General features: G+C 46.2%; 5 protein-coding genes across 5 annotated transcripts; 4 read left to right on the forward strand and 1 right to left on the reverse strand.

The window, feature by feature from the left end:
- Positions 1 to 338: 338 nt before the first annotated feature.
- GGS25DRAFT_524638 (membrane bound O-acyl transferase family-domain-containing protein) lies at positions 339 to 1,711 on the forward strand (the record flags this gene model as incomplete). Its single annotated transcript, XM_049264645.1, has 3 exons — positions 339 to 1,147; positions 1,212 to 1,378; positions 1,449 to 1,711. 3 exons carry the CDS (start codon positions 339 to 341, stop codon positions 1,709 to 1,711), a joined length of 1,239 nt encoding a protein of 412 aa, XP_049113915.1.
- A 2,569-nt stretch (positions 1,712 to 4,280) lies between these two features.
- Positions 4,281 to 5,490, reverse strand: GGS25DRAFT_524639 (uncharacterized protein; the record flags this gene model as incomplete). Its single annotated transcript, XM_049264646.1, has 3 exons — positions 4,281 to 4,762; positions 4,815 to 4,957; positions 5,018 to 5,490. The coding sequence occupies 3 exons, from the start codon at positions 5,488 to 5,490 to the stop codon at positions 4,281 to 4,283; spliced, it is 1,098 nt and encodes a 365-aa protein (XP_049113916.1).
- Positions 5,491 to 9,567: 4,077 nt separating this feature from the next.
- GGS25DRAFT_503768 (uncharacterized protein) lies at positions 9,568 to 10,552 on the forward strand. The gene is made up of 2 exons (XM_049262089.1): positions 9,568 to 10,082; positions 10,163 to 10,552. Exons 1-2 carry the CDS (start codon positions 9,757 to 9,759, stop codon positions 10,191 to 10,193), a joined length of 357 nt encoding a protein of 118 aa, XP_049113917.1. The 5' UTR covers positions 9,568 to 9,756; the 3' UTR covers positions 10,194 to 10,552.
- A 5,095-nt stretch (positions 10,553 to 15,647) lies between these two features.
- On the forward strand, positions 15,648 to 16,668 carry GGS25DRAFT_416862 (uncharacterized protein). Its single transcript, XM_049258530.1, has one exon. It carries the CDS (start codon positions 15,719 to 15,721, stop codon positions 16,418 to 16,420), a length of 702 nt encoding a protein of 233 aa, XP_049113918.1. The 5' UTR covers positions 15,648 to 15,718; the 3' UTR covers positions 16,421 to 16,668.
- A 149-nt stretch (positions 16,669 to 16,817) lies between these two features.
- On the forward strand, positions 16,818 to 18,416 carry GGS25DRAFT_515535 (uncharacterized protein; the record flags this gene model as incomplete). Its single annotated transcript, XM_049263091.1, has 1 exon — positions 16,818 to 18,416. One exon carries the CDS (start codon positions 16,818 to 16,820, stop codon positions 18,414 to 18,416), a length of 1,599 nt encoding a protein of 532 aa, XP_049113919.1.
- Between the last annotated feature and the right edge of the window lie 9,401 nt (positions 18,417 to 27,817).

The following is a 27,817-nucleotide window of genomic DNA, read 5'->3' on the forward strand; positions in this document are numbered from 1 at the left end:
TCATGCGACTGTTACCAAATACCCTCGAAGTTTTGTTGGCTGCACAAACCATATCGTGAAGATATCACCAACCAACAACCCCTTAACACCCTACCCCCTTTTTGGCCTTCCTCCCTGTCAAGCTAGTCTACTAGGTATCTAGCCCGCGTGCTTAGGCAGCAACAGGCAGCACTTTCCAACCACTTCTTCCGCAGGCCCGTGGTTTCTATCACTTGGTCCACGTTACCTACCTACGTACTCCTCGCAAACATCTGATTATGCACCTTTCCACGTGCTCTTGATTTCATCCAATTCCCTCGCTTCAATCACACTACCTACCCAGTACCTAGGTACACGAGATGGATTACCACCCCTTATTCGACCTCACCAGCGTATTCCTACTAATCGTCATCACCGCCGGATTTACACCCCCCTCCTCGTTCCTACGCATAGCGTGTCTGCCCGTCTTAACCTGCTTAACATGGCATTGCGTCTCGCGCTGCCCTGATTACTTCGCCCGAAGCTCTTGGGCGTCAGCTGTGGGCGGGTACACGACCTCTTCGCTCCTGCACTACGTAGACGTCGTGCTGCTCAACCGCTGGAGCTTCGACGCTCAGGGGCCTGCGAAAAATGGCCTACTAGTCAGGGGGGCATCGCGGGTTAGCGGTGGTAGTGCAGAGCCGCAGCCAAGAGCAGCACAACCCTCTTATCCACCACCAGGTGCTAAAGCTCGTTTGATGTTCGGCGTATCAGTCTTCTTCTCATGGCGCTTCATCAACACCCCGTACCAGGTCCGGAACGTGCCCACATTAGACGCGAAGCTGCATTCTCGTCGGCGTTTCCTGCTGGACACAGGATTGACAATCATCGTCTGCTACCTGATCCTCGATGCTATGAACTCCTCGCAGAATGACGATTACATGGCTGAAGAGTTCTATTCGCTTGATAAAATCGGCCTATTCTCCAGGATCCGGGAAGTGACGCTGCGGGAACTCGTAATGAGATTCTTCGCTGCCGTAGGGCTTGGCGCTGGCCTCGTATCCTTCCAGCGCGGAGTCTACTCGATCGCGGCATTCGTCTGTGTAGCGGCGCGTCTAAGCTCCCCGCTAGACTGGCCGCCCTTCAATGGGCCCATCTCGAGGATATCCAGCCTGCGGTACTTTTGGAGGTATGCACCACACAGGCTTACCCCTTATGCCCGAATAATCTTCTAACCCCTGGCCGCTTTACAGCATATTCTGGCACCAAATCAACAGCCATCGGCTTGACGCTATGGCGAACTACGTGATACACGACGTTTGCCGGCTTCGGAGAGGTGGTAGGCCAGCTCGGTACATCCGCCCCTGCATGATATTCCTCATATCCGGCCTCTGGCACGTCGTCATAGACGTTTCCTCAGGTACGCACCTACCTACTCATGTGCTTGCTGCCGTATCAAAAGAGTCCGGGCTAAATAGTAGTCAACCTAGGGATTTCAATGCAAGACTCTGGGGCACTTCCCTTCTTCCTGATCCAACCACTCGGGATTTTTATCGAAGACTTGGTCAGGTCAAGAGGTCTTACTAAGGCATTCCCGTCAGTCGTACAGAGCTGTTTTGGCTTCCTCTGGGTGGGTCTGTGGATGGCGTGGACGGCACCCGCGTACTTGTATCCTATCATCAACGCAAGTAAGCCCGGTGATGGGGTTGTGCCTTTCAGTATCATTGGCTACGTTAAAGGGAGACTTGAGTGAAAGCAGTGTATACCTTAGTACCTAGAGATATTTGGACTTTATAAGCTAGAGAAAAGTCCAAATTTGGAAAGCCTGAGGTTGCGTTATGATGTGGCTTCAACATTCTGACTCCGTATGAAGCCTTCAAGCGTTTCGTACCTAGGTACCTAGGTATAGTATCAAATAAGCTATCCATCAATGACATACCGTATATCCTCCAGAACAAACCCCATCTCTTCATGAGAAGTAACATATGCAAAAATCTCAACCAGAGTAGATTCAGGGGTAAGCAACAACCCCCTAAACAATGGCCCGTGCGTTTCCAGGTCTTTCTTACATGGATAGACAGCATCGATTATATCCCTTCTTTTTCTATCTATTTCATCAGGTATTTTATTTTCTATGTTTAAAGGGTTTTAATGGAGTAGTGGTCACCTTACAACTTTACGGCAGAGAAAGACGCAAAGGACTAGAGACTATCCTCCGCTTACGGCATCTCATCTATACCAGTCACTCTGGACTCAACAGGGCTGAAAAATACCTATGATTATCTCTCGAATGGATTGCTTAACGTCAGCTCAAAAGTGGCAAGCTCCTAACTCACCAACGCTCGCCTCGTGCTCCAAAGGCCATTCATAGTACGCCACCTACTTGTCTAAGAGATGGACTCTTTAGAATACCATTAAAGGCACCGAACCTCGAAATAATCCGGCACAAGAGTCCCGGACCGGAGGCTACAGCCAGAGCCATTTGTGTCAGCGTCTGGATGCACATAACCTACTCCCAATAATATGTCCCTTTTACCTACGTCAAAACACAAACCAACATACTCATAAGTCAGACCAGGTACGCCGCTTACGCCGCCAGATACCCGGTTGCCGGGTAGCTTGCAGCCCAACCCAACTATGTGGATAGCATCACGTAAATCCTAGGATGGCGCCAGCTCTCTGGCTCGGATAAGTACCTTTACCCACCCGCGGCAGTCACCAACCCCCCTAACCCCCCAAACACATCAAGGAAGCCAAAAAAAAAAACAAGGGATAGTGAAGGAGAGACAAAAAAGAGAAAGGGAGAATAGATAGCTAGGTAGATAGGTAGCTACCGAACCACACAAGCAACAGCCTCTCCAACCTCCCATTCCCCCCCCCCCTTTCCCCTTTTCCATCATCATCACATCACCCCCCATTAAGCATCCACCTGACCTCGACTAACACCATCACCAAGTCACCACATGCCCTAAAAGTTTTCGAACAATACAAACAAACAAACCCATCCCATCCCTTTCGTACCTAGTCCGCCATCCGCCATCCGCCTGCCAACAACCACGTATACCTACCTACCTACCTACCCAATACCCATCACCCATCTACGATAAGCTAGTACACCTAGGCACCCAGCCAAGGACGTCTTGACTCGGAAATCAGTACGACAATCGATCGATGTATCTCAAACCCCAACCCAATCCATCCATCCATCCATCCATCCAATCCATCCCCACTTCCAAACAAAAAAAAACACAACCGAGGCTCCTAATGCATAGTTACAGCCCCAGCCAGTACATACATACATACATACATACATATAGGCCTACCTTAGCTACCTACCCACATATGTATCTATAAACGAACCTTGGAATTAATCTAGACCACCTGGGCAGCAGCCCAATAAAAAAAAAACCCACATTGCCGCATCCCAGTCCCGGGTATGCACGGCGGCATATACCTTACATACATACATGTTACTTATGTATTGTACCGCACGATACAATCAACCTACATGTAGGTACCTCTCTACACTACCTAGCCCAGCATCTACATAGTATTACCTACATGTAGTTACCTATCAGTCCGAGATATATGTACGTACCGGCCCTACCGGGTCTCACGCATCCCTACCACATGCACCCAGGAGTGAATGAACCCGTTACCTACCCATCGACAATCTACCCTATCTACCTACACTACATCCCGGCCCACCCGACAACATCCCATCCCAATCTCCATCCCAATCTACACATCCCCGTAACCACTTCCTCATCTGTCAGTCATCCGTTTGCAGGAATCTTTTCACAAGCGATACCTGGAACTAATCGGAATTGAACGCGCCGCCCTCCAATGTGCAGGCATTGTTTGTTCCCAGTGCTACACTACGTACATACATACCTAGGTAGGGTAATATACAAACTGTACGGTACCCAAGCCGGCGGAGTAGCTTCCTATCAGAGCGATTGGGGCGAGAAGACCCCTTGCATGATGAGAGAAAGAAGCACAGAACCGACCAATTCCCAATAACCCCATCCCCATGCAGTAAGCGAATTCATAGCCCTATTAGCTTTCCTGCATTGCAGAAAGTACCCGCATCCCGGAACATACATACAGATACAAAGATACAATCGCTGCCTTTGGTCGTTCTAGAACCTGTTCGGTTATTGTGACACCATCTCACGTGTTCTCTTAACCTCCCCTCCCCTCTTCCTGCACCGAAACCCCACGGCGACGCGACCGGTCCGGAGCGCTATTATCCCTTGCCGATTAATTAAGGAAAATCGTAGTTATAGACACACGTCTCCGATGCTGCACTGCACCCCCCTTCAAGGCTCCAATAGGTTCAACCAGTTTATGACCATCATAGCTTTCAACAGATTGCCGCGCATATCCATATGCACGCCGTCGTATAGGGTTGCCTGTATACTCATGTTCCACGTCCCCAGATGATCGATACGCCTCTTGGCTGCTTCTACCGCCATCGCTTGCTCGAACCGAACAAGGGCCTTATTTCCTTGGCTAACAATCCACTGGTCCGGTTTCTTGTCTCCCGCCGCGTTTGGCGTTACCAAGAGGACCGGTAAGTTGACTCGAGAGCTACGGCCCCGCAGCCGCGTACGCGCTTTTGTCTTTGCCTCGATCGTGTCGAGGACCACATCCAGCCAGCTAAGGGATTGGCCCACATCTAAATCATTCCAGAGTCCATGGCCGAGTACGAATGCCTTTCGCTGCGAAGGATTTGGATCGATTGCCTTCTGGAGCCGTTGATACTCGTCTTCCGGGGCCGGGTACCGCACTATCTGCTCAACTACCATATTGTGTAAGCATGACGGATCACTGATATCAAGCGTAGCACTCACTCCTCAGATCTGTGTTCCATTCCGGAATGATCCTGGGGCACACCAAGCTTAGTGGGTCATGTTCTATGACATCCGCTGTGCTAAAGATGCCCTGGACAGAGCAGTCGTGCACGTCGAATTGGTTATTGCAAAAGCACTTTTGTCTGTAGCTCTGAGATTAGCAATGATCATATGTGAGCGAGAACCTACGGTTACCACCATACTTTTCCTCTTCATTGAAGTTCCAATCAGTGACTCCTCCATAACCCAAATCCTCTCGAATCAAAATATTGAGCGCCCCAATAACATGCCTCAGCATTGAATCGCCCACAAGAATGACTTGAGAGTATCGGCCCAAGATTTCACAAACCTCCCTCGTGTTGAACCATTGCATATCGCAACCTCGAGGCAGGTACGGCGCATCTTTTCCAATCCGGCCACCAGATGACATGGCGGTTAGCATCGTGTTTTTATCTGCACATATGGATCCAACAGGAGCGTGAAGATCTAAGGAGGAGATGTCGCATGATTTGCCGCGATGCTTATAGCCACTGAATGTATCTCTTAGTTCTCCTACTCGCGACTTTGGGAGGGGCTGAAGGTGAGGGCCCCATGCACCAGCTGTGCTGTGAATAGCAGGTGTTGTATAGGGCCCAGTGATTGGGTACCAAAAGGTGATGTATACGATAGCGGCCATCACTGCTAAAAGATATCGAGCAACTCTTTTGCATAGTCTTGGGGGGGTTGATATCCAGTAATAGGCTAGTCTCGTAAATGGTAGGCAAGGCGATGATTTGGTTTCGGTCCCTGGTTGCCGTGATGTTGATGGGCGTCTGGGTCTGTCCTTGTCTTTGTAAACTTCCATAGGCTCTACTTGTCCTGGAAGGTCATGAAGATGGTCGCCATACATTTTGCCGGTGTTGTCCTTGTTCCCCTATCTTCTTTGACTTCACAGTTCAATTTCATCAAAAATAGTCACGCTTAGAGACCTTTGCTTGAGGAGGCAAAGGATAGGTGAGGGGATGAAGAATGGATTTAATTGAAATTTTTATTTCCCGCGTATACAGCTACTATGTGCTGGGTAGCAACTACTCCTGACTATTTGGACTTTCACGTTGAGCGGAAGGCACGATAGCACAATGACACGATATAAACTTCCTCGCTCAAACCCTTAGGTACCCTAGGTAGGTGCTATAGGTACTACATAAGCCATTTCATCAACCAAATAAAACCAAAACGTTTGAGGCATTGACACGCCTTCCTTTTTGTACAAAAAGCTGCAAACACATATGTGATGTAAGTCCTTACACCAACCCTGAGTCTGATAACCATCTTTCTTATTCATACGTATACCTAGGTATCCATCACCAACAATGACAATAACAACTCTTATGGTTGACAAACTTCCTAACCTACGATCAAACCTTGATACCTATCTACCTACTCCAGCCTCCAAGGAGCTTACTTAGCCTATGGACACATCTTCATATCCACATGCATAGGCATGCGAGATTCGACGAGTGCCAATACCTACCTAAGTACCTAGTCCTACCATCTAATCAAAGCATAACACATGAAATGAATAATATATGCTCAAATTAAGAAATACATTCAAACATAAAGAGGCTATGTTTATCTAGCTCACAGAAAAGAGGCCAGTAGGAGGCACTTACAGTATCCATTTGCTACAACTATGCCCAGAAATCATTTATAGCGCGATATTACTTCAGCTAACATCTCTACCATGTAATCTGCTAACTAGTTGCACCAATTTTCACAGTTTGCCAATGCCTAGGTATTCACTAGTCGCTATAAACCAAGAGCACTATAACAATATTACGATCAGTAAACCAGTTTATAATACGCCGAAGCCATATACCTATATTTACTATTTATAGACAGCCAAATCTATCCTATCACGTTCGCGTCGGCGCGCTTACCAGAGAGTCCAAGCTACCGAGTAGCAGTCCCCACTTAGTCAGGTACTACACCATTTAGTTACATAGTACGTCGTCATTCCACATACCTACCCAGCATCGTGAGATTTTCTCCAACTGGAGAGATCTCGCGACGGAGTTAGTTCCGCCTTGGCAATCAGACATCCCAACCCCCTCCCTCCCCTCCTGACCCCCGTCGTCGGGTTGTCGCTTTACTTGTCTGCCTCTTTGGCAAGCATCTGTCTACTGTACTGTACCTATCTAGGGTAGGGTAGGGTAGGGTAGGGTAGGGTAGGTAGGTACATTTGTGTTACCTAATGATCTTTGAACTCTGAAGATCAGATCTCGACGATCGTCAAGATCTATACTTACTCCACCGTCGGAGATTTAAAAATCGAAAGCGGCTCGTATAAATGTAATGTAATGTACCGACTATTGTAGTGTAGACATGTGTGTACCTGCTTACCTAGTGCCTTCTAAGGTTACTTGTACCTGGCTAAGGGATGAGAGATCTAGATCTAGATGATATTTAAGGGCAGTGGTCTGCACCCTTCTGACCCTAAAATCCTCCCTTCTCTTATACTCTGGCATGGATGAAAAGGAAAAAAAAAAGTACTCTTTATCATGTCAGACGCAAATGTGCTAAATAAAAGAATCGGGAAAGGCGGGGCCGTTGCACGGGGAATCCTCAACAACGACGTTGAGCCCCGGGACGGCTTGGCCCCCGGGGCTGTGGGGTTGCAGTCAGTCAGTTGGGTTGGGGGGTGTGTGAAAACGAATCCCATCCTCGAGTTGTCTTCCTTCTAACCATACAAACTCGTTGGTCATTTTGGCCAGATGCCCCCCCCCCCCCCGCCTTTCAATCAACATCCCACTTCATCCTGATATTAATACATGACCTATCATAATATCATAAAATTTCAGCCAGTAAAAAGTTCAGGGCGGGCCGGCCGAGAGGGTTGAAAAGAAAAGCAAAAGCCTGTACTTAGGTAAACATGAACTAGGGTCTGGTTGCTGTTGTCACAACACGCACATCTTCCCTAGATAAGCAGTTATAACAGAATTCTCACTTGGTTAGAGAGGCCATACATATGTATTGATTGCCTGCCTGCCTGCCTGCCTGCCTGCCTACCCAGGGTACAGATATCAGTGCGGCGCATCATAGCATGTGATTTCAGAAGCACGCGGGTCACCGCCACTCCCATTGGCAATGAGAGAAAAGAATAACCCACCTCCCTGGAGCACCATCCAGAACCCTTTACGGCACGGGCATGCGCCAAGTCCCTGGTCGCAGGCTGTTAAGGCGTTCTGCAGCAACAGGCGACAGGCATGACATACACGTGTACACCTTGCGCTGCCAGGAAGGAGGAAGGACCCATGACGGGGTACAGATGTGTGATGTTGGTGGCTGCGAAAGCACGGGACGCCTCCTGGCCAGCCTGCTTTTGCTCTTTGAAGATTTCAGCTCCCAACCCCAAGGTGCGTGCCTAGGTATTCTACAATACACACCTACCTACCTACCCAACCTAGGTTGTGTATGTAATAGAAATGTTTGAAAGACAAGTAATTCGTTAGCACGCGACGGGGATCGGTACCGGGCATGTGCCCGAGGCGAGGGGGGTGCACGGCACCCTCACTACTCGCCATAATTGAAAACCGCGATCCCACGCTAGAAGCACCGGGCGTTTCCTTTAGGTTTGTATGATATTAAAAAAAGAAGAAAATATTTCACTTTCTTCAACATCCGGTTTTAAGGCTTGAGCAACATAGTAAGTAAGCAAGGCAAAAATTGTTAGGTTTCTCCTAGATTAGTACGTGGCGTTCAAACAGGTAATATTCATGTAGTTAATCGGAATCATGGAAGTTATCCGAAGTGAAACGCACGGCAATCAGCACTATCCCCTCGAGACCCAACACCGGGCTTTTTAGCGCCCCCCATATTTTAAGCCTCGCTGGCGAATAAAATACAAGAGCTTGGACCTACTCTCCATATATTTATCTGAGCTTATTTTGAACATTTTGTACACTACTTCGAAGAGAAAAATCAATTAAACTTTTGATACTTGTACGCGTCTTTTTTTGAATAAGGCATTTAAAAGTCAAGCGATTAACTTATGCCACTTTTATTAATTATATTTAGAATTAAATAAATTAACAGCTTGTATACGACTTGGCTGGCTCTCCTATCGCTAACCTAAATATATTAAAACAAATAAGCAACATATCGTTATTATTAAACCCATCGCCGTCGGTGTCGTCGTTAAGAAGGTTTCTCGAGCGTTGAAGGATGAGTACAAACAGGACCAAAAAATTAAGTACCACGCGTTGCTGCTACACGTAAAAACGCGCCTATTATTTGAACCGGTACATAGTCGATGGTAAAAAGCTGGTAGCGAGCCTGGCCCGTGTGAGGTTTTAATGGGGGGCGCTAAAAAGCCCGGTGTTGGGTCTCGAGGGGATAAGGCTGGTGTTCGGTGAGCAGAAACCACTGGTCTCTGTTGAACGGGGCTCCCTCGCCAGCGATAAGCCAAGTGGCGCCTTGTCCCTCATAATGGGCTCCAATTAACCCCATTGTGGGTAAGAGGTCGATCTAGAAGCATTCTAGACAATTTGAGTCTCAAGAGTGCACCATCTGGCAGTGAAACACCGTGGGGGTCGCCTGGTCAGGTAGGCTAGGTGGGCTGTGTGTCGGCAATAACTGATCTGTACGCGAGTTTCAATGCTCTAGTATCATAAAGCTCAGCTCATTGATTGATTGCTGCCCCTGCACATCAACTAGTAAAGTTGTAATAAGCTGTGCATTGCTATAAAAAAAAGGTAGCAAGCAGACAACTTACTTCAAACTAAGAAAGCATCGAGCGCTGCGTGTGAAGGTGGTAAAATCCAAAGGTGTCAAGCCAAATGCCCCCTAAGGATTGGAATATTGACGAGCATCACTTAGTTTGGGTTAAGGGGGCTAACTCAGTATAGCGGTGAATGAAAACAGCGTCAGTAAAACCACCTACGATGTATGTAGGAGCGTTTGCATGTTGCAAAAGCCCACCCTTTCTTTTTTCCTACGGCACCATCGCCTGTTCGTTTCGACAGGGGTAATATGTAGCCTACCTAAGGTATGGTCAGTCGTCAATACATGTATCCAAATCGTTGGGAATACTCTTCCAATTGTCTGTCGAGTATGTACCTACCGACCTAGGTACTTAACAAATATACAACACCGACTACCTGTTCTGAACAACCTGCGCCATTACATAGACAATGTAGGTTCGCGGACTCATGGAAATCGAATCGATAGCACCCCCGTTCTTCGTTTCAAAGAAAGCCACCGACGAGACAAGTGTGTCCCCAGAGTTGACTTTAACAGGTAGACGGGTTTTAAAATCACCATGTTGCCCTATCATGGCGCCATGCATGAGGCTGGGGGCATTTACTTACCGTTGTGATGAATAAGATAATCCCCGCATAATTCATAGGCCAGGAAATCCTACATTTCTTGACGAATGCGACTACCTAGTACGGTAGAGTAACTCGATAGATTAAAATACCATCGAACCCCCATATTGCTTACTCGAGCAGTCGAGATGCATCTGCGCGAGCATTGATGCATGCGTAATACACGCAAATTGCGTTGCATCTCTCCTGCATAACGGTATATAAGCGTGCCAAGCCGAGGACTCTTGAAGGTCTAGCACATCCATAGTAGGTACCTAGGTATGGAGGTAGGTAGGTATACTATATGGTGATGAGATAGAGAAGAGCCACGGTCTAGTCCAGGTACAGTGGCTGCTACATATGTATAGGAGAAAGGACGAATCGGGAGTCGTTCCATTTCTTGTCTCAAAAGTTAGCCAACCATTATGTCTCAAACTCGAGAAATACCTTTTCTTTTCCCTTTTTCTTCCTTTGCTTTTTCACGGAGGGGAGTATTATGTCATGTAACCCAACCTGCGGGTTTACGATAAGGCCACCTTACCCAGCAATACCTACCTAGACCTACATCGACCAACATGGGACATTTATCGTCGATTCACATGAGGCTGATGTTTCTTTCTATCCTCGTGTATGGCAGGGTTCTATTGCAACGGTGAATTCGCAGTGGTGCGGTAGGGGTCATGAGACCACGAGACCACAAGAGAGGTCAAGATCGTATGGCTCGTGTCCAGGTTAAGTAGTTGACCATATCCATATGCTTTTGAGTATAAGGGCGATGCCGTAAGGGATGTGGAGGAGGACGATATGGGAATAGGAGAGAATATGTGTATTACGATGAGCGCTGCATTAGGTGTGTTATATACTCCCCCAAGAATGGTTGAAAAGGATAATAACGGCAATGATGAGAGAAGAGATTTGGTGAATTGAGTTGTTTACCATGGTAGCTCAACATGAATAGCCTTATATTAGTTATGTCCACACGATGTTGAATGTTGGAACGCTTCATATTCTTGGCGGTGCTGATAATCGAGATCTTTCTATTTCGATCGCTGTTTTAGCAGATTCGTTAAATGCCCAGATGCACATCAAGTTAGAGTTTTCACTACTGAGCGTTGTGTTTAGTGTACGTACGGCGTAGTAACAGCCTGGGATGCAATTATGTATGCCATGCCATGTGTAGGGCGAGAGGAGATAAAGTGATGCAAGATAAGTTGTTTTAGGAGCACTAACTATGTACCGTACCTACCTAATGTATCCTAGGTATGCTGGTACTATGTAGCAGGGGGGGAGGGGTGGAGTTGAGGCATAGCATGGCATCCATGGATGGCGTTCAATGTTGGAATAGAGAGAGAGAGAGCAATTGCCTGTTTCTGCACCATTGGATGGACTGTGAAAAGCCGCTAAGGCTGAACAGCGTCTACTAATCTGTACACAACGAGCTAGAGTTGCGGCAGGAAGAGACTAACGTGATATGGGGCCTAGTGGGGAATCCACACTCCACCTGCAGTATCGAATTTAGGAAAGGTCGTCACTCTTATGGAGGTGGAGTGCTCTCCACATAGTACTAGGTACATAGCTACCCTAGGTAGCAAGTACCTTGGTAACATGAATGATGTCCACTCAAGTGTTACCTAGTAATAGTAACTTGAACCACTACAATCAATTCATGTTATACTACACTATATGTAGGCATACAAACCATACACTATACTACCTCGGGTATCAGTGAGGAAATGAGAAACGAGAAACGAGAAATTTAACCTAAACATTGATATACATATATTATAGTATATAGGCAGTTATGCACTTATTTAGCTAAGTACGAATAGGTTCGTCGGTAAAGCCACCTACCTAAGCTTATCTCGACTGGATCAACGATCTAGGTATCTTCAAGATACCTAATCGCCTTTGAAAGAGCGAGATACTGCGTACATCTACCACGGCAACATGGAATCCATGAGCCGTGGGCCGTGTGGGTCGTGGCCGCATGAGTGGGATCTAGGTTAAGTAAATCGGCAACTTGCTCCGTACAAGGACGACACACTCGGGACGAGACCAACATGCACAAACCACAAAAGATTGCCGTAACATAAAGATCGGCTGCCTTTGGCCGTCTTAACTCTAATTCATCTTCGAGTTTAAATGCCAGGCATGAAAAAACGGAGACCGGGCGATTTCTAAACCTGGACGCGCGTTCTTGAAAGATTTGCGACACGGCTCAAGTATGTATGTCTTCTTTTCCCTCGATATAGTTAAAACCTTCTTTGTTATATTTTGGTTTGGACAGTTTGTAAGTTTGTATGCCCCATATCCTAGACAGGTAACGGGAACAGTTTCAGCTCATCTAATCAAGCTTCATGTCGATCACTGGAGCTTCCTAGATTCGCAGTAACTTGTATTTATAACATGCGCTTTTCTCCACGATCTAATATACATAGTACCCAGCTCTCGCGAAGAGCCAAGACTTGTCAGAAGTAAGTCTAAAAGGAACCTTGAGAGATAGCATTTTGTGGAGACAGACAGATGTGTGAGGTCTACGTAGCATCGGGCCTCCAGCTATCTGCATGTCTTGGCGTTGTGCTGCTGGGACCCGATACCCTCACCACTTACATAGAGTACGACAGTACATGCATCCCATCCATACCTACCTTGCATATAAACCTTTTACGTCGCCCGACATCTGAACGCTGCCTTGTTGCCTGACTCTCACCGGTCGGTCTATGAACGCACCCAGATCTAGTAATATACTACAGATGCATCCTTCCCCGACTTCACTGGAATGCTTTCTTGGTATTATCTGCCCAGCCATAACCAGTAAAGCCTTCTCTAACCGGGTCATTGTTATACTATGTAGTATACTTCATGTTGGTTCGAAAAATATCTCAGTACCTAGCACTTAGTATCTGGCCTAGTCCATATCCGACCTGGGGGGCTCGGAGTTGGAAGCCGATTCCTCGATCCCGGGTCACCTGGTAACACAAAACCCCCCTCAAGTTCGAGATTTTGATGGATTTGTCCAAGACAGTTTGAGTGATAATATTTGATAGCCTATTATGGAATGAAATTGGGGTAAGAGAACGAATTATTAGTATGTACTTGGTTAGGCACATGTATAATATATAATATTGAAAGTGAAGGTGTGAAGCCATTTCCTTCTAGGTACCTGCTATGTATGTGACTTCAACTCAACATTGAATGTTCGAATTGCCTTTGGACCTCGGCATCAACCCCCTTTGTTTTAATCCACCACACCAAATTCTTTAAACGACTTCAGGTTACATTTCAATTGGTACGATAACCCACGCTTATCGAACCTAGTATGTAGCAGAAGGGGCGGTTTCCTCGGGTGGGTCGTAAGGAATTAAACATACGGCAAAGAGGTTCCAGACAATCCTCAGCATCTCATTCAATACATACCTACCTACCTATATCTCTTCATAATGTGAGTCAATAATATTAAAGTGCCTAACCTCCTTTTCCAGCTGTACTTATGTAATACACACCCGCATATGTCTAGTAGATAGATTACACCTATACATGTATCTTACCTACATATGTAGGTCTTCAGGTCTGAAAGGAAAAAAGGGAGAGACTGCATATAACTAGATCCTACAATGCAATTGCAAGCATACATATACATGTAGCCTCATGATGTCGGCCGGTGCCATGTGCTAGTAGGTACTAGGTAGAAACTGCCTTTACGATTTAGAGTCGCTGCTCCTATTGCTAAACCCTACGTTTCTAACTTAGACGATAGGATACTTACATCCATATTATACATATGTTTGCTTGATAGTTACGTTGGTGCTTTGAAAACACTGGAGGTTGTATTCTCATTTTGTTTAGTACCTACTAGGTATGAACAGAACATCACATACATCCTTAATATGCATACCAAGATTCATCGTAACATCGTAGAACTTGGAATAGAAACATGCAAAACTATCAACTTAGATCAGATGGTGGGCGGATACATATGTATACCCAGCCTATTAGTGTACCTATCACTGCTAATGTAGGTATAGCCAGTTCAGTATTATCTCGATCCTGATTACCTAGTTCCAGATGTCCAGATGTCGTATATATAGATATATACGTATGTACCTAGGTATTTTAAAGGAATCTCTCGGGTTCCCAAGAATCCCAACATTGAAGCATCGCACGCTAGTTTACGCTAAAATCACACAAAACGGCTCCCCGTCCACTCATCCCATCATCCCATGTTTCATTGTTAGACACGGGCCAATGGGAACGGATGGGAGGTTGTGGAGAAGAAGCAGGGTTTAGACAACTGGAATTCATTGGAATGATTCCTTTTAGGTAGCTGTTTGGATCATTACTAACTGGGTTCGTAGATACATAATAGTTAGTGTTTGCGTAAATGTAGATGGATATTTACGTACATAGTACATAAGAGGTAACAATACATACCCAGTTACTGTCACCTCTGAAATTCTGAATTCATCAATCTAGATGTCTTGTTCTTGGAGGGAGAAAGAGAAAGAGCCGAGCCCCGTTTACACCCACATCCCAGCAAATAAATGATTGATCCCATCTTTTTTTTCGCTGCTTGCAGTCCTTGCAGTCCTGTCCTTGCACTGGCTTGCAGTTGCAAGCTGCAAGGACACTGCCACACCCATACCCACACCCAAACCCACATTTTGTACCCCCGGCAATTAGCTGCTTCTACATACATAGTGCACTCTACAAATGCACACCGGAACTAGCGACTAAGCCTGCTAGCTAGGCCAGCCTACATACAGTTGCGTTTTAGCGTGCACCTGTCCCGAGTTCCATAATGGAGGGTCAACTATAGTACTATAGTACATGCAATGTATGTAGGTTATTGTATATCTGCTATGTATGTATCTACCAGGGCCTATTAGTTAGATCCAATGGCAATCACGTAAAGTACGGAGTCCAATAAAGTTTTTTCTTCTTTTGTTCTTTTACTAGGTGCGTATCTTTTTTAACCGTCAGACGATTCGATTTGCTGTCTGAGAGAGTATGTTAGAAGAAGGCGAAGAAGAAGAAAAAGAAGGAAAAAACACATGCAACCCCGGAGCTCTAAAGCTGCGTAAGTTTACATGTAGTTCATCCATCATTCTCCTATTACTATGTACCATGTGCATACCGTACTTACATAAATGTCTACTACTAGTAGGTATTCGGCCTTACGTGTACATAACCTCTTTCGAGCTAACATTGAACGCTATCAATAATTGATCTCTCATAATTGATTCTATGTAGTACATACATATATGTACATGTATTTTGCTCTAACCTAAAGAACATTGAACTTTGAACTTTGAAAACTTGAGGTTGAATTTGTCAGGTACTATGGTGGTCAATAGATAACTAGACACGCACGTACAGGATACAAACTTCTTCTCATCCAAGCAGTACCTAGTGGGTAAACCTTAGCTGGATTAGGTACAGGTCCCATAGGTTAATGCAAGTAACGTGTACTCAATAATCAACTTTCAAACAGCTTTAGAACTCACGGACCTGAAAGTGATCAATCAACCCCCCCTTCTTCCATTAAGTAGCATATGTAGCATGCAGTTCGATGCTTCCCATCGAGGAATCCAAGGGCTAGACACATTTCCCCCATCCCATCATATCCTTGTCTACCCATCCATTAATCCTGGACGGGCCAGATCAGGAACAGGACAGCCCTTTTCCCATCCTCTAACCCTCTTTTATTTTCTTCTTCTCCTTCAACCCACTACTAATCCCTGTAACAACCCATCTCTACTTGTACGACAACCACTAACGACCACAAAGCCAAAGAGATTGAATGAAAGGGTTCCTTTTTTTTTTTTTTCTCCCACGCCCCCCCCCCCTTCCAATCCATCCCACCATCTACTATTATCATATCTGCACCCAAACGTACAGATTATCTCTTTTCTCCAACCCCCAAACCTCGTTATTATTATTATTCCCAAATACTTACTTCTCTATCCATTTTGCCTGACCTACCTATTTACCTACCTAGCCTTACTTCTATTATTTTTTTTTAACTTTACTGACCTACCTAACACGACACGCCCTCTCTCCTTTTTATTCTTTTTATTATTATTTTCCTTGGTCTTCCGAGGCGACCTGCACCTGCAACCTGCATTCCGCATTCCTTCGTGCCGCTTGTCTTATCGCGTCCTCCATCCCCCCCAAAACATCGTCACTCTTCTCCATTTTTCCGCTCAAGTCGCGTCGGCGCCGTTGCCACAAGATTGGACAAATCAATCTAGTATCCCGTAGCCTGTCATTCGCGCCAACTAGTAATACACGCCCTTACATTTTATTGTATCTAATACCCGCGCGCCGCAGCCTGGCGGCGCACCCACATTTGTCTGTAAAGATCTCAAAACCCATTTCCCGAGTCTGCGACACCTACTTTTCATCCACTATTCCACGATCAGCGCGATCGTCATCCGGAGTGCTCGACTGCGAATTGTCATAGGGCCCCTAAAATTCAGGCACCTCTCGTAGGGCAGCCTGATTGCATGCATCTATAAGCATGAACGTGGACCTAAGTACCCCAGGTGTGGTTTCAAATACGTCTACATCCACTAAGTCTGCCTTCTCTCATACTCTATCGACCGCTCGTGCAAATCATTTTCTTTCTACCTCGGCTGCTGCCACCAAAGCCACTATCATGGCTGCCTCTGGTTTTCTTCCGCAATCGCAACACTTCAGATCTACTGGGCAATCTACTCAACCGCCATACCAACTATCTATCGGCGCGGTTCACCCCTATGAACGCGATACGACCAACAAACCCGTCGGCACCCCTTTCGCAACGAATCCTTCTCCCGCCTCGTCCATCTTGATTCGTCGTCTACCCGCCGACACTCCCGAGGAAAAGCTTCGTCTCATGCTTATATTCTCCCAGGAGTTATTGGATATCGAGATGGTACCTGTGGAGCAGTCTAACGATCCAGGTTTTCGGTCGGCGATTGTAAGATTCAAGACTCCCACTGGAGCACACCAGGCCAAAGACATGCTGCATGGCAAGTCCATTACTTCAAGCGATGTCGAGTTGATTGTCGAGATTATATCCGGCAGTCCTGCTACAACGAGAAGACACCCCGTTGACACGGCAGTCTCTGCCCCATCCTCGAGTGGTCCCTCCTCCACCACTTCATCAGGCCCCGCTTCGCGTCAGTCATCTCGATTCAACGGAGCCTTTCAGTCGCTAGAGAATATCTCGCCGCCTATGAATGGTATGAATGGTATGTATGGGAACGAGCTACCAAACCCAGAATCTAGCGCGCATTATCAGAGCCTCTTTTCCCCACAGTCGCCTATCGGTAACCATCTCAGTGAGCGCACACGTATTTCAGGCAAGACCCTCATCAACCATGACGTGGCCGAGGATGATGAGACCCGCGAACTATTGAAAGACCCGGTAGCCTACGCTGAAAATGGTGCGACACAACAACGGAGGGCCACGGCTCCGCAGCTACCAATTAGTCGCATGGCCAGCCTGTCCCTGAATACGAGTGGCGGCCCAGCAACCTTGCCGCAGTATGGACACCCAAGCATGACGCCTCTCTCTGCACATGGCAACACTATGTCACCAACCGTAATAAACAGTGCGAGCCACTCGATGAATTATCAGATGGGCAACCAGCAGTTTCAGCGCCATAGTAACTTCCCGCCCGTGAACCCTGCTGATCAGAATCCCCCGTGCAACACGCTCTATGTCGGCAATCTGCCGATCGATACATCTGAAGAAGAACTAAAAGCTATGTTTTCCAAGCAGCGAGGCTACAAGCGTCTATGTTTTCGCACAAAGCAGAATGGCCCCATGTGCTTTGTGGAGTTCGAGGATGTTTCGTTTGCTACGAAAGCCCTCCATGAGTTATACGGCACCCCTCTTCACAACAGCATTAAAGGGGGCATTCGTCTGAGCTTCTCCAAAAACCCCTTAGGCGTGCGTTCGGGACAAACTCCCGGCCAGACAGGCCCTGCCGCTATGACAGGTATGAATGGGATGATGGCAGGACCCGGTAACGGTTTCACGAGCGCCAATGGTCCTCCTCCTGGCCTTTCTGCTCCTCCTGGCTTAGGCCGTATCACTTACAATGGCGGGACAGCAATACCCAATGGGGTGAGTGCTCCGTACTCTTCAGCAACCAGCAGTAATGTATGGAGTAGCCCGTTTAATAATGGGCCGATATCTACTGTTAGCCCTCCCCCAGCCATGAACGGTTCCGCATCGGCATTTCCACCTTATATGATGGGGCGATAAACGAATGTCAAATCAAGCATATAGAGAGACATGCATTGCGTATTTTGGGAATTGTGCACAGGCGTTTGTAGGAGATTTTCGAAGTGGGGGGATCGGTAAGCGGCGCTCCCGACTCTTACGGATCCTACCTAGCCTATTGACAGGCAGCCGTTCAAGAATCGTTGCGTTTACCTTTGGATCCTCGAGCATGGGAGTGCTTGGCTAATGGCTGCATTTGTACTGGCATTTGCGACTGGGGATGGTAACTGCATGGATTCTTTTTCTTTTTTTTATTATTATAGCGTTGGCGTCGACATTTCCATCACCACGATTCCCCCAATGAACCACAGCGTGGTTGCTGGCTGCCTGGGAGTTTGAGAGTCATCTCGGTATTCTGCTGAAGACTAGGTCACATGGAGGCATCTTTCGGGGTTTTGTTTTTCTTTACTTTCAGCGGGTCATCAGCATTGCGTTTTGCTTCTTTTTACGACTTCCGCCTCCTATCGTCCACGCTACCGTTCCCGATCTCTTCGGACTAACGACTCTGGCCGGGCTTGGCATGGGTATGATCTAGGTTGTATTTCATAGCGTCTCGAGCCAGGCGAGTGTATCACGGCCGATATGGTTAGGGAAAGGGGGGAGATTGTTGTTGATTGTATTATCTACGTACGTCCTTGTTCTATATCTACAGCATGGCCATAAGAAAAAGAACATTCGGCGCAAACACATCCAGCCATACCTAAAAAAAAAAAACTCAGCAAATGGCAATACCATTCTTCTACGTACGACATTCTCGAGAACATTTTTGGCTAAAATTAGGCTGGGAATTGTGTAAGATGGAGTGAGGGTGGGGGGCATATATACACACTCGGATCCTTCGTTTCTCTGGGGGCCTCGGCCGGCTGGTGTTTGGTAAATTTGGTCGGATACTAGGGCAACCAACGGTGTCAAAGCATCTTAGCATCGGAAGAGAGTTGAGGTCCACATTTGATATCTTGGGGGATACCAAAAAAAGAAAAAAGAAAAGAGAAGAATTGGAACATGTCCTCCTTGTGCATCGACATCCCCAACTTGTTAGCATTGAAGCAGCGTTCTCCTTTCCCCATTTTGGCAGTGCATATGACCCTAAGAGAGGGTCTATTTTCGGGTTCTTTTTTTCCTATAATCTCGGTGGATCATTCACATACGCAATGGGTGACGGACAAAAAAAAGCGAAGGAGTACTTGGGCATGGGTCTTTCAAACACCGGGCAGGAAAGCTAGGTTCGGGCTGGCTGGTTTAGGCTGTGGCATCTAAAGGGGCGGAAAGGGGAAAGGGGAAAGGAAATAGGTGAATCCAACGACCGAGAAAAGGGGGAGGGGGTTTTCCGTGCTTCGAGTGCGATTTACCCAGGCTTCCCATTGGACATAAAACCGTCTTATGTCCTACGTTCGATTTACCTATGTCCTCCTTTTTCTGATTCCCTGGGTGTTCTGGGCTCATGGAACGGGGATCGCATCAGTGCGTCGTATCTAGACGGGAGCGGCAGGGACAAACTAACTTTTATCATTATACCTTTCCTTGCTATCTTCCTCCTTTTTTTTTTTTCATCAGACTTCCTTTGGTTATTTTTATCTCTATCTCATAATTATAGCTTAGCCACATCTTTAGACGGACACCTCGATTCACATCCATCCATTCAAACAAATCAAATCAAACCATATCAAACATAGTATTTCAGATTAGGGAGCATTGTCATATTTATTCTCTTTTCTTTCATCCGCATACCTATCTATCTACCTGACTTACTTGCTTCTCTCTACTGTCTGCCCTCCGCCCTCTTACCTATCCGTATCCATCTAGAGGTACCTTTCTACGTGATGTATCTCTTCTTCCATCATAACTTGAGCATTTGATGTCGTATCTAGGCATTCTTTCCCCAACAGTGTAAAGTTCATTCGAGACAAGACAAAACAAGACAAGATAAGACAATACAATAAAATAAATACAAGACTAGGCTAGGTGGTGCAAAATCAAGAAGCAAGATGCTTTCTCCCAATTTCTTGAAGATTTCAATATGGAAACGCAACCTGAGAATGAGAGAGCGAGGGTAATCGGACAACATCACAAATCATGGTTTATTTACTTTCCTCTCTCTTGCGTTTGCGCAGGTACATAGGATGGGGGTGGTGAGGTTGCGTGTAGACGATGAATAGTGTGTAGATGGGTAGGCATGTATGTATGTAGGTATGTATGTACGAAGTATGGATTGATGGATGGATGGATGGATGGATGGATGGGTAAGAAGACAAAGAAGGTAAACAGTTAGGGAGGAAAGGCGATTGGCGTTTGGCGATTGGCGATTCACGGGCACCGGGCACCGCCGCGGTGGAATATCAACGCTTGTTACATGCCTACCTATACCGGATATGTTTCTTATTAAGTGCCTTCTACCGTACCTATCTATGCATGATAGGTATGTCCCGCCGCTTTTGTGTCTTTTTAAAAGCTTCGGGCTCTCCTTCACTGCCCCACTGCCTACCTACCTAGGTACATATTTGTATAGTAGGCTGCTTGCTTGCTTACCGCTGTGGTCGTGATCTGCGGTCCCGATACCGATCCCGATGGAACGAACGAACGAACGGGCGGGCGGGCCCGGCAGCAAGTCTAAGGGAAAATGAGGCCTAGTGCGTGGTGGAAGTTTGTGGTAGATATCACTCGCTAGGTTAATGTAGTGATGAAAAAAAAAATGTTGCTACCTACGGGATAGGTATGAATGTTCTTGTTGTTTTCTTTCTTGCCCTGGGTTAGTTATCTCGTGCTAGGTTTGTTTGTTTGTAGGTAGGTAAGGTAGGTAGGTAGGTATGCTCTTCGTTACGATTACCGGTGCTGTGTAAGTAGTCCTCGCCCTTACCTAGGTAGATACCTATATCTATATACCTCCTGTGTAGGTATTGTACCTCTTGATATGTCAAAGACCCCCCCTAACCCTCTTAAGTAATCTGAAGTTGGGTAGGTAGGTAGGTAGGTAGGTAGGTATGGATAGAAAACTTGATTGGAACCAGCTTTTTTTTCCCTCACGACGTTCATGGCCTGCCTAGGTACCTAGTAGGTAGTTCTATTATTTAGCTTTCACTTTTCTCTAGATCCCTCTGACCCCTCTTACTCCGATCACTGATCCTCGTCGTCGTCATTATCACCCATCGGCATACCTATCATAGCATGGCATGGCAAAGAAATAACGAATCATTATAGGTAGACAACGTCGAGAAGCCCCCCCGGCGCCGGGAGGTTTGGCTCAGCAAAACCCTCATCATGAGGCAGAAGGCCATCGCATCGTGTCTAGTGCACATCCGATGTTCGTGGAACTTAGCTAGCAGCAGCTGTTCGAGCGTATCCCTCCTCTCCGTATCGCAGTATGACTTATCACGAACAGAGTCGAAGCTTATGCCCAGCATCTGGTTGGAGAGGGGGGGGGGGGAGCTAAACTAGGTAGACAATTAGCATATCCATCTCCCGTCTCTTTGTTCTTTGACTTCGCGCGGGGTCCGCCGTCCGATGTCAATAACTAGGTGTCTATCTGCCTGTGTATCGCATAAGAGAATACCTAGAGATAGAGTGTCCACGTCAGACTTCTCGCGATAGCTGCTATGTATGCATGTATGTATGTCTCTACGTCGCTTAGCCGTTTCAAGCCCGACTCTCATCGGCTTTGCTTTGCTGAAGGGACAAACAACAAATAACTAGTTGATGAGCTGCTTGCACTGGACGATGAAAGATGCCTGTCTCCACCACAGCTGGCCTTACCCGATCTTGTGCCACGAGGCATTGATATACGCACACGAAGCTGGAAAGGGAGGAGAAGAGAGGGGGAAAGAGGAGGATGAGGCTATTCGACCCCACGCTACCCTTTCACCCTGGCCAATTCCCGGGGAGGAAGCATTGGCATATACACATAACTACCTAGCTATTTGACGTCTAGCTCAACCAAACTCTACACGACCCAGCTCCACGAGCAGACCATGTAAGTACCCTTCCTTGGAATACCACCAGAAAGGGTAAATGAGAAAAGCAAACCCCGATGAAACCCTACCGGCTGGTAAAAGCACGATGGCCCTTGCCTTAGATCCTCCCACGTGGCCTAGTCGGTTTTATGCGTTGGGTAAGATACAGATATCTCCTAAGAGATGAGGGGGAACCATGTCCATGTCAATACATAAGTTGGTGTGACTTATGCGGGCGACAAGCAGGAACGTATAACCTAAGCTAGCTCTACCATTGCTAGATGATTTGGGGAATTCGCCGAGGGTGCGAGGAACTTTAGGTAAGGTAATTGCCTACCTAAGATAGTCACGAGTGTTAGAATCCGGGTTACTGTCGACTATCCAAAACCCGGTAGGTAGCACATCGGGTATGGTGTAGACGCCACCGCTTTCGACAGGTAATACAGGTTTGTATCATGTAGAAGCAGCACGAAGAGGTGTAGACAGGGTGTGCGCATGCATATAGGTAGGTCTCGAACCCGATACCTAGGTGAGGGAGGAGCCGGGCTCCGCCATAAAACAGACGGCTGGGTTGGCGCTATAGAGTCTTAAATTCCGTCGATCACGGCACTAGACGACGATCGTCAAACATGTACCGAGTGATGCTTTCAGTATTGTGCATAGCTAAATACAGTAGCACGTCAAACTAGGCTGAACTAATAACCTTGAAAAATATTCGGCAGACTATCGTTGCAAGTCTTTCGGCTATACAACCAAAGACTAATCCGCCGAACCTAAGGTAAGTTAAGGTAAGGTACGCACACCGATGTTTTAGTTAGTGATTTCTATGCACCATGAACAGCACACCACAATAGCCGTGTAGTTCTCGACTACCTACTAGGTAGATATAGACACAGATAATAATCGGTCAACGAGTATCTCGCGGTGTAAACACGGTTTGGTTGACAAGCAAGTAAGATGCTTAAGAAAACAACGACCATTTGAGGGTTAGGGCTGTCAAGCATGTGTTGTAAGGGTGCGTATGGCACCGTAGCTGTGATGTTATCTTGGCATGGTCTGGGCACACAGGGTGGGTGTGGGGGGGGAGTACCAGCCATAGAGATTCGAAAAAAATCCAATTTTTGATGTACTCGGAGTTAAAGATCGACGAACAGAGGACGAAATTAAGTTTAGACAAGAAGGATTTGCTGAGTCCTACGAGCAATCATGGTTAGAGCCTCGCATATCGGCCAAGAAGAAGCCGAATATAAGGTAGGTATATACCTAGGTAGGTAGTGATTTGAGAGCCAAAGTCCCTGACTTTCCACAAGCGCACGAATATCCACTACGTCGCAACTGTGATAATCGTCGACAGAAGGACAATACGAGATAGTTGTACAATGTAGCCCCGGATCCAGGAAAAGGATAGGAAATGACGATATCGCACGACAGGTATGAAGTTGAGCCGAGGCTGAAAACTCTGTCGAAGTCTTGTCATACACCACGACGCGTGGTGGTAGTGGTCCTAGCAATATCAAGATGAGAAGAAAATGAAGGAATTTTTAAAAGCATTGGAAATGGAGTGACAAAAGTTCACCCCCACAGAAGACGTGTTCAAGTTGAAACGTAAGCAAGCCTAGGTGTTAGGTGCCAGGTTGATAATTGTGACCCTATTTCTTGATGAGTAGTGCCATCCATTCCTACGTATATCGTGGAGATGTGACACGCGATGCGACCCGAGAGAACACAACAGTTTATGCAGGTCGATCAAGCTAATGTTGCCAGTGTTGGTTTCAGCTATAGAGGATTATTCGCCTCGATCCGCGTCGGCCAATTATATTTTGAACTGTATACCGACAAGAATGACCAAGCTTTTATGGCTCAAACAAGTTGAAGCTTCGCTTAAAGTTAGGACCTATGATAAATCGGAGTTCCGCTACTTATCCTATCAGTGTCTATAGTATGCCCAGATGGCTTTTATGTTAGATATGTCTTAGGTAGGTAGTGGTAGAGGTCTTGGTAGGTTCGGAACCTTCATAGGTGACATTCCATTTGAAGTTGTGGCATTCGGAAGATGCATCATAATATCATTCGACGGCTCGGGAACGGGTTCAAAGAATAAGTTAGAGCGACTTAATAATAAAGCCATAGAGTCTTGGAGGGGGCACGAGACACGAGATGGCTTTAGTTGTGTTGGCTGGTCCGCTGTTTTCAAATGATTATATTTTACGCGAGCAAGAGGCCAAGATGCATTAAATCGGATATGTGGGATGGTGCCCAGGTGAAGTTCAAGACTGCCCAGGTGATATCAACCAGGTGATATTAATAAATGACTTACTAAGGTTCATGGATAAGGTGATTAATCCTAGGGTTGATTAGTTCTCGACCTCCAGGCCCGGGGCTTTGAAAGAACGTGGATACAAACCTAGTACCTAGTAAGTGGGGGGCTACCTACCTAACGGTTAGTACTAGGTATTACTTACTTAGTAATATTTAGTACCTAAAGTTAAGGGACTATTAGATTCCTAGCACTTCATTATGCACTAAACGACTCCGGGGAGCTGGATCGACCGTTTTCTATTTGACATGTCAACCAGGATATGCCTGTATTAAACCATGTATCAAATAAGCCGGATTCTTTATGTAATTAGCGGTGGAATCTTGAATCCTTCACCTGGAAATGGACTTGTTGCCAGGATATCGTTGAATACTTACTATTATAAGTACGTGCGTTCGTATGATAACAGTGATCATAATTTTCAAGGCTGCCCAGATGCTTGAATCAAATGCGTCTCGCCCTGAAGGCTGTGCGGGGTGCGCAGCTGGTTCGTGTCAGGTGATAGGTGATGGCTGTAGTAAAGAGATAATACCTTGCGCTGGTGGTTTAATACATACAGTGTCATACACGTGTAGAGGTAATAGTACAATATTACAATATTGACAGGGGTTCCTTAACTTATTTTCGAATTTTCGAATTTAAAGCTCCGATTCCCTTGTCACAAGGGGCCTTGTCCATCCATCCATCTAACCTAGTTACTTACCATAGTACATAATACTATGTAAGGACTCGACCGACTTCCCAGATTCGGGAAAACGTTTAAGAGTGTGGGATGGACCACGCAATCCAGGTCACCGGTATGGAGGTAGGCTGCTTAGTGTAGACTGGATAGGCAGGTAGGTAGATATTCGGGTCTTCGGGAACGCTCGGATGAACAGACAGCTGCATTGCCAGATATTTTCACCGACACGTAGCTATGTACTTGAGGATAATCGATGGACAAATGCGATTTGCATCTTTTCAGCCCAACCAGATGCTTGTGCAAGGTTTCGCCGCACGCATTCGAGTTAGCCATGACCCGGCATTCGCGGACGTCCATCCACATTTACCATCTCGACCCGGCAGCTTTTTGATATTCGAGCAATCAATGCCACCAGTGTCCGGCGAAGCTGCAAAAGCACAGACCGATTGGTAAACGATGAGGAGAAACTGTCCAAAAGGAGGTATAAACGGGCCTGTCCCATGCAAGTTCGACCCGTATAGGTTCCTATACTGGGTCCTTCTCCATGCTACGAGGCCCAGTTATCTCATCTGTGACTGTGGGCTGGAGGGTATGCACGAGATCAGATCAGACATAGTCCGAGCCAGCAAGCAGATGCGAAAGTGTTCGCATCCCTAGCATGCCTAGTAGCCAGGTGGGTGTTGGTGCAGGATCAAAAGAGATGGAACTTCAGAAGAAAAGGTTAGGTAAGCACTGTAACTGTAATGCTAATCCTCTAATGCTTTGTGTGTGTGTGTGTGTGTGTGTGTGTGTACATATTCGTAGTATGAGTGTGTGATGTGTGATGTGTTACGTGCTGATTTGTAAAGCTCAAGTGCTGTTTCGGGGGAAATTTAGAGACGAGACAATCCCTTATCTATCCAAGGTTCAAGTTCAATGTTAGTAGGTTCAATGTTAGTAGTGACTTGATGTATACATATAGGTATGGAATATAGCGAGATGTACGAAGTATAGGTAGGTATAGGTATAATATGTAAGGTTGAGATAGGTGAGGCAAAAGAATTGAACGAATCAATCTTTGTAGATGATGGCAACAGTTGTTTCAACTAGTCCAACACATGCATGCCTAGGTACATAGTAGGTAGTAGGTAGTTTGAAGGTTTACCGCTACGTTGGAAGAAAAGGCGGGAGGATTCAAGAAAGTCAAACTTTGAAGTTGCATTACCTTACCTTACCTACCTTACCTACCTTACCTAGGTATTTCATTGTTTCGCAAGGTTGGCATACTGCAGACTGTTGCTTCTTATTGGGTATTCTTGCACGAATTTGTACGACCAAGCACCTGCACAGGCTGCACCCCAAAGCGCATCCACCACCAAAGAAACCAAAGGAAACAGGCGCCTTCCAATCGGCGTGTGGTCACTGTGGTGAGTTCAATGTTGTTTCGGAGTACTACAGTGATGTACTGCATAGTACTGTATTGTACAAGAGTACAGAAGTAACTTAAAAGTATGCCATGGATTACAGTGGATACACATTGCACATTGCTGCTGCAGATGTAGGGTCTTAATGCTTCAATGTTTCTTTCTAATGCCGGTCCTCTAGCGCTTGCGCCTGCGCCTGCAGAAATAACCTTGGAAGCTTACATTCTGCCGCCATCAACCACCCTGTTTCGTTCCTGCCCAGCACTGCCAGGTATACATATTATGTACCCTACCTAAGGTAATAAAGGTATCCATTGCACTAAGAAGCACAGCATTGGAGGGTCTCTATGTAAGTGGGAGGAAAGAACGATACAACATTAATAAACGCGCCCATACTGGGCCATACATAACATTGAACGTACATACAAAAGGCGGGCCGATCATACATACATGTTGTAGTACACAAAGTTTACATATGTATGTACATCAATACATTCCACTCATCTACATACATCAATGATACTATGTACATGTATACTATGATGTAGTATTAATTGGCAGTGACCCATCCATCACCTTGCCTTATTAGCTCACTGGCTATTAAGCTTGGAAGTAGCCGACCGGAGAGATTCTGCATGTACATTGTAGCCCTACATAGACTCATATGTAGAGGTGCCATCCATACATACATCGTACCTATCAAGGGGTACCTTACAAACACATCATGTTCAATGTTCGACACAAGGACATTGAAACCTTCGCCTCAGAGCTACAGCAAAAAGGAAGGAAGGGGGTTCATAACAACTTTTAAGAATTGAAGGTAATAACAACTTGAACAAATACTAATACTTTGTACTACTGCCCACTACTGCCTTTAAATGTTAGTTGTCCATTGCCAATACCAGACACTAGTAGTTATTCTCTTCTTCTTTCTCCTATTCATGTTGCTTGATCTTAAAGTACTATGTAGGTAATTCAACTTTTCAAATAACTATGAACAACCTATAATATGTACTATTTTTATTAGATCCCTGTGC

The sequence above is a fragment of the Hypoxylon fragiforme genome, assembly GCF_022984875.1.
Source record: "Hypoxylon fragiforme strain CBS 206.31 chromosome Unknown GGS25scaffold_8, whole genome shotgun sequence".
Classification (NCBI taxonomy): Eukaryota; Fungi; Ascomycota; class Sordariomycetes; order Xylariales; family Hypoxylaceae; genus Hypoxylon; species Hypoxylon fragiforme.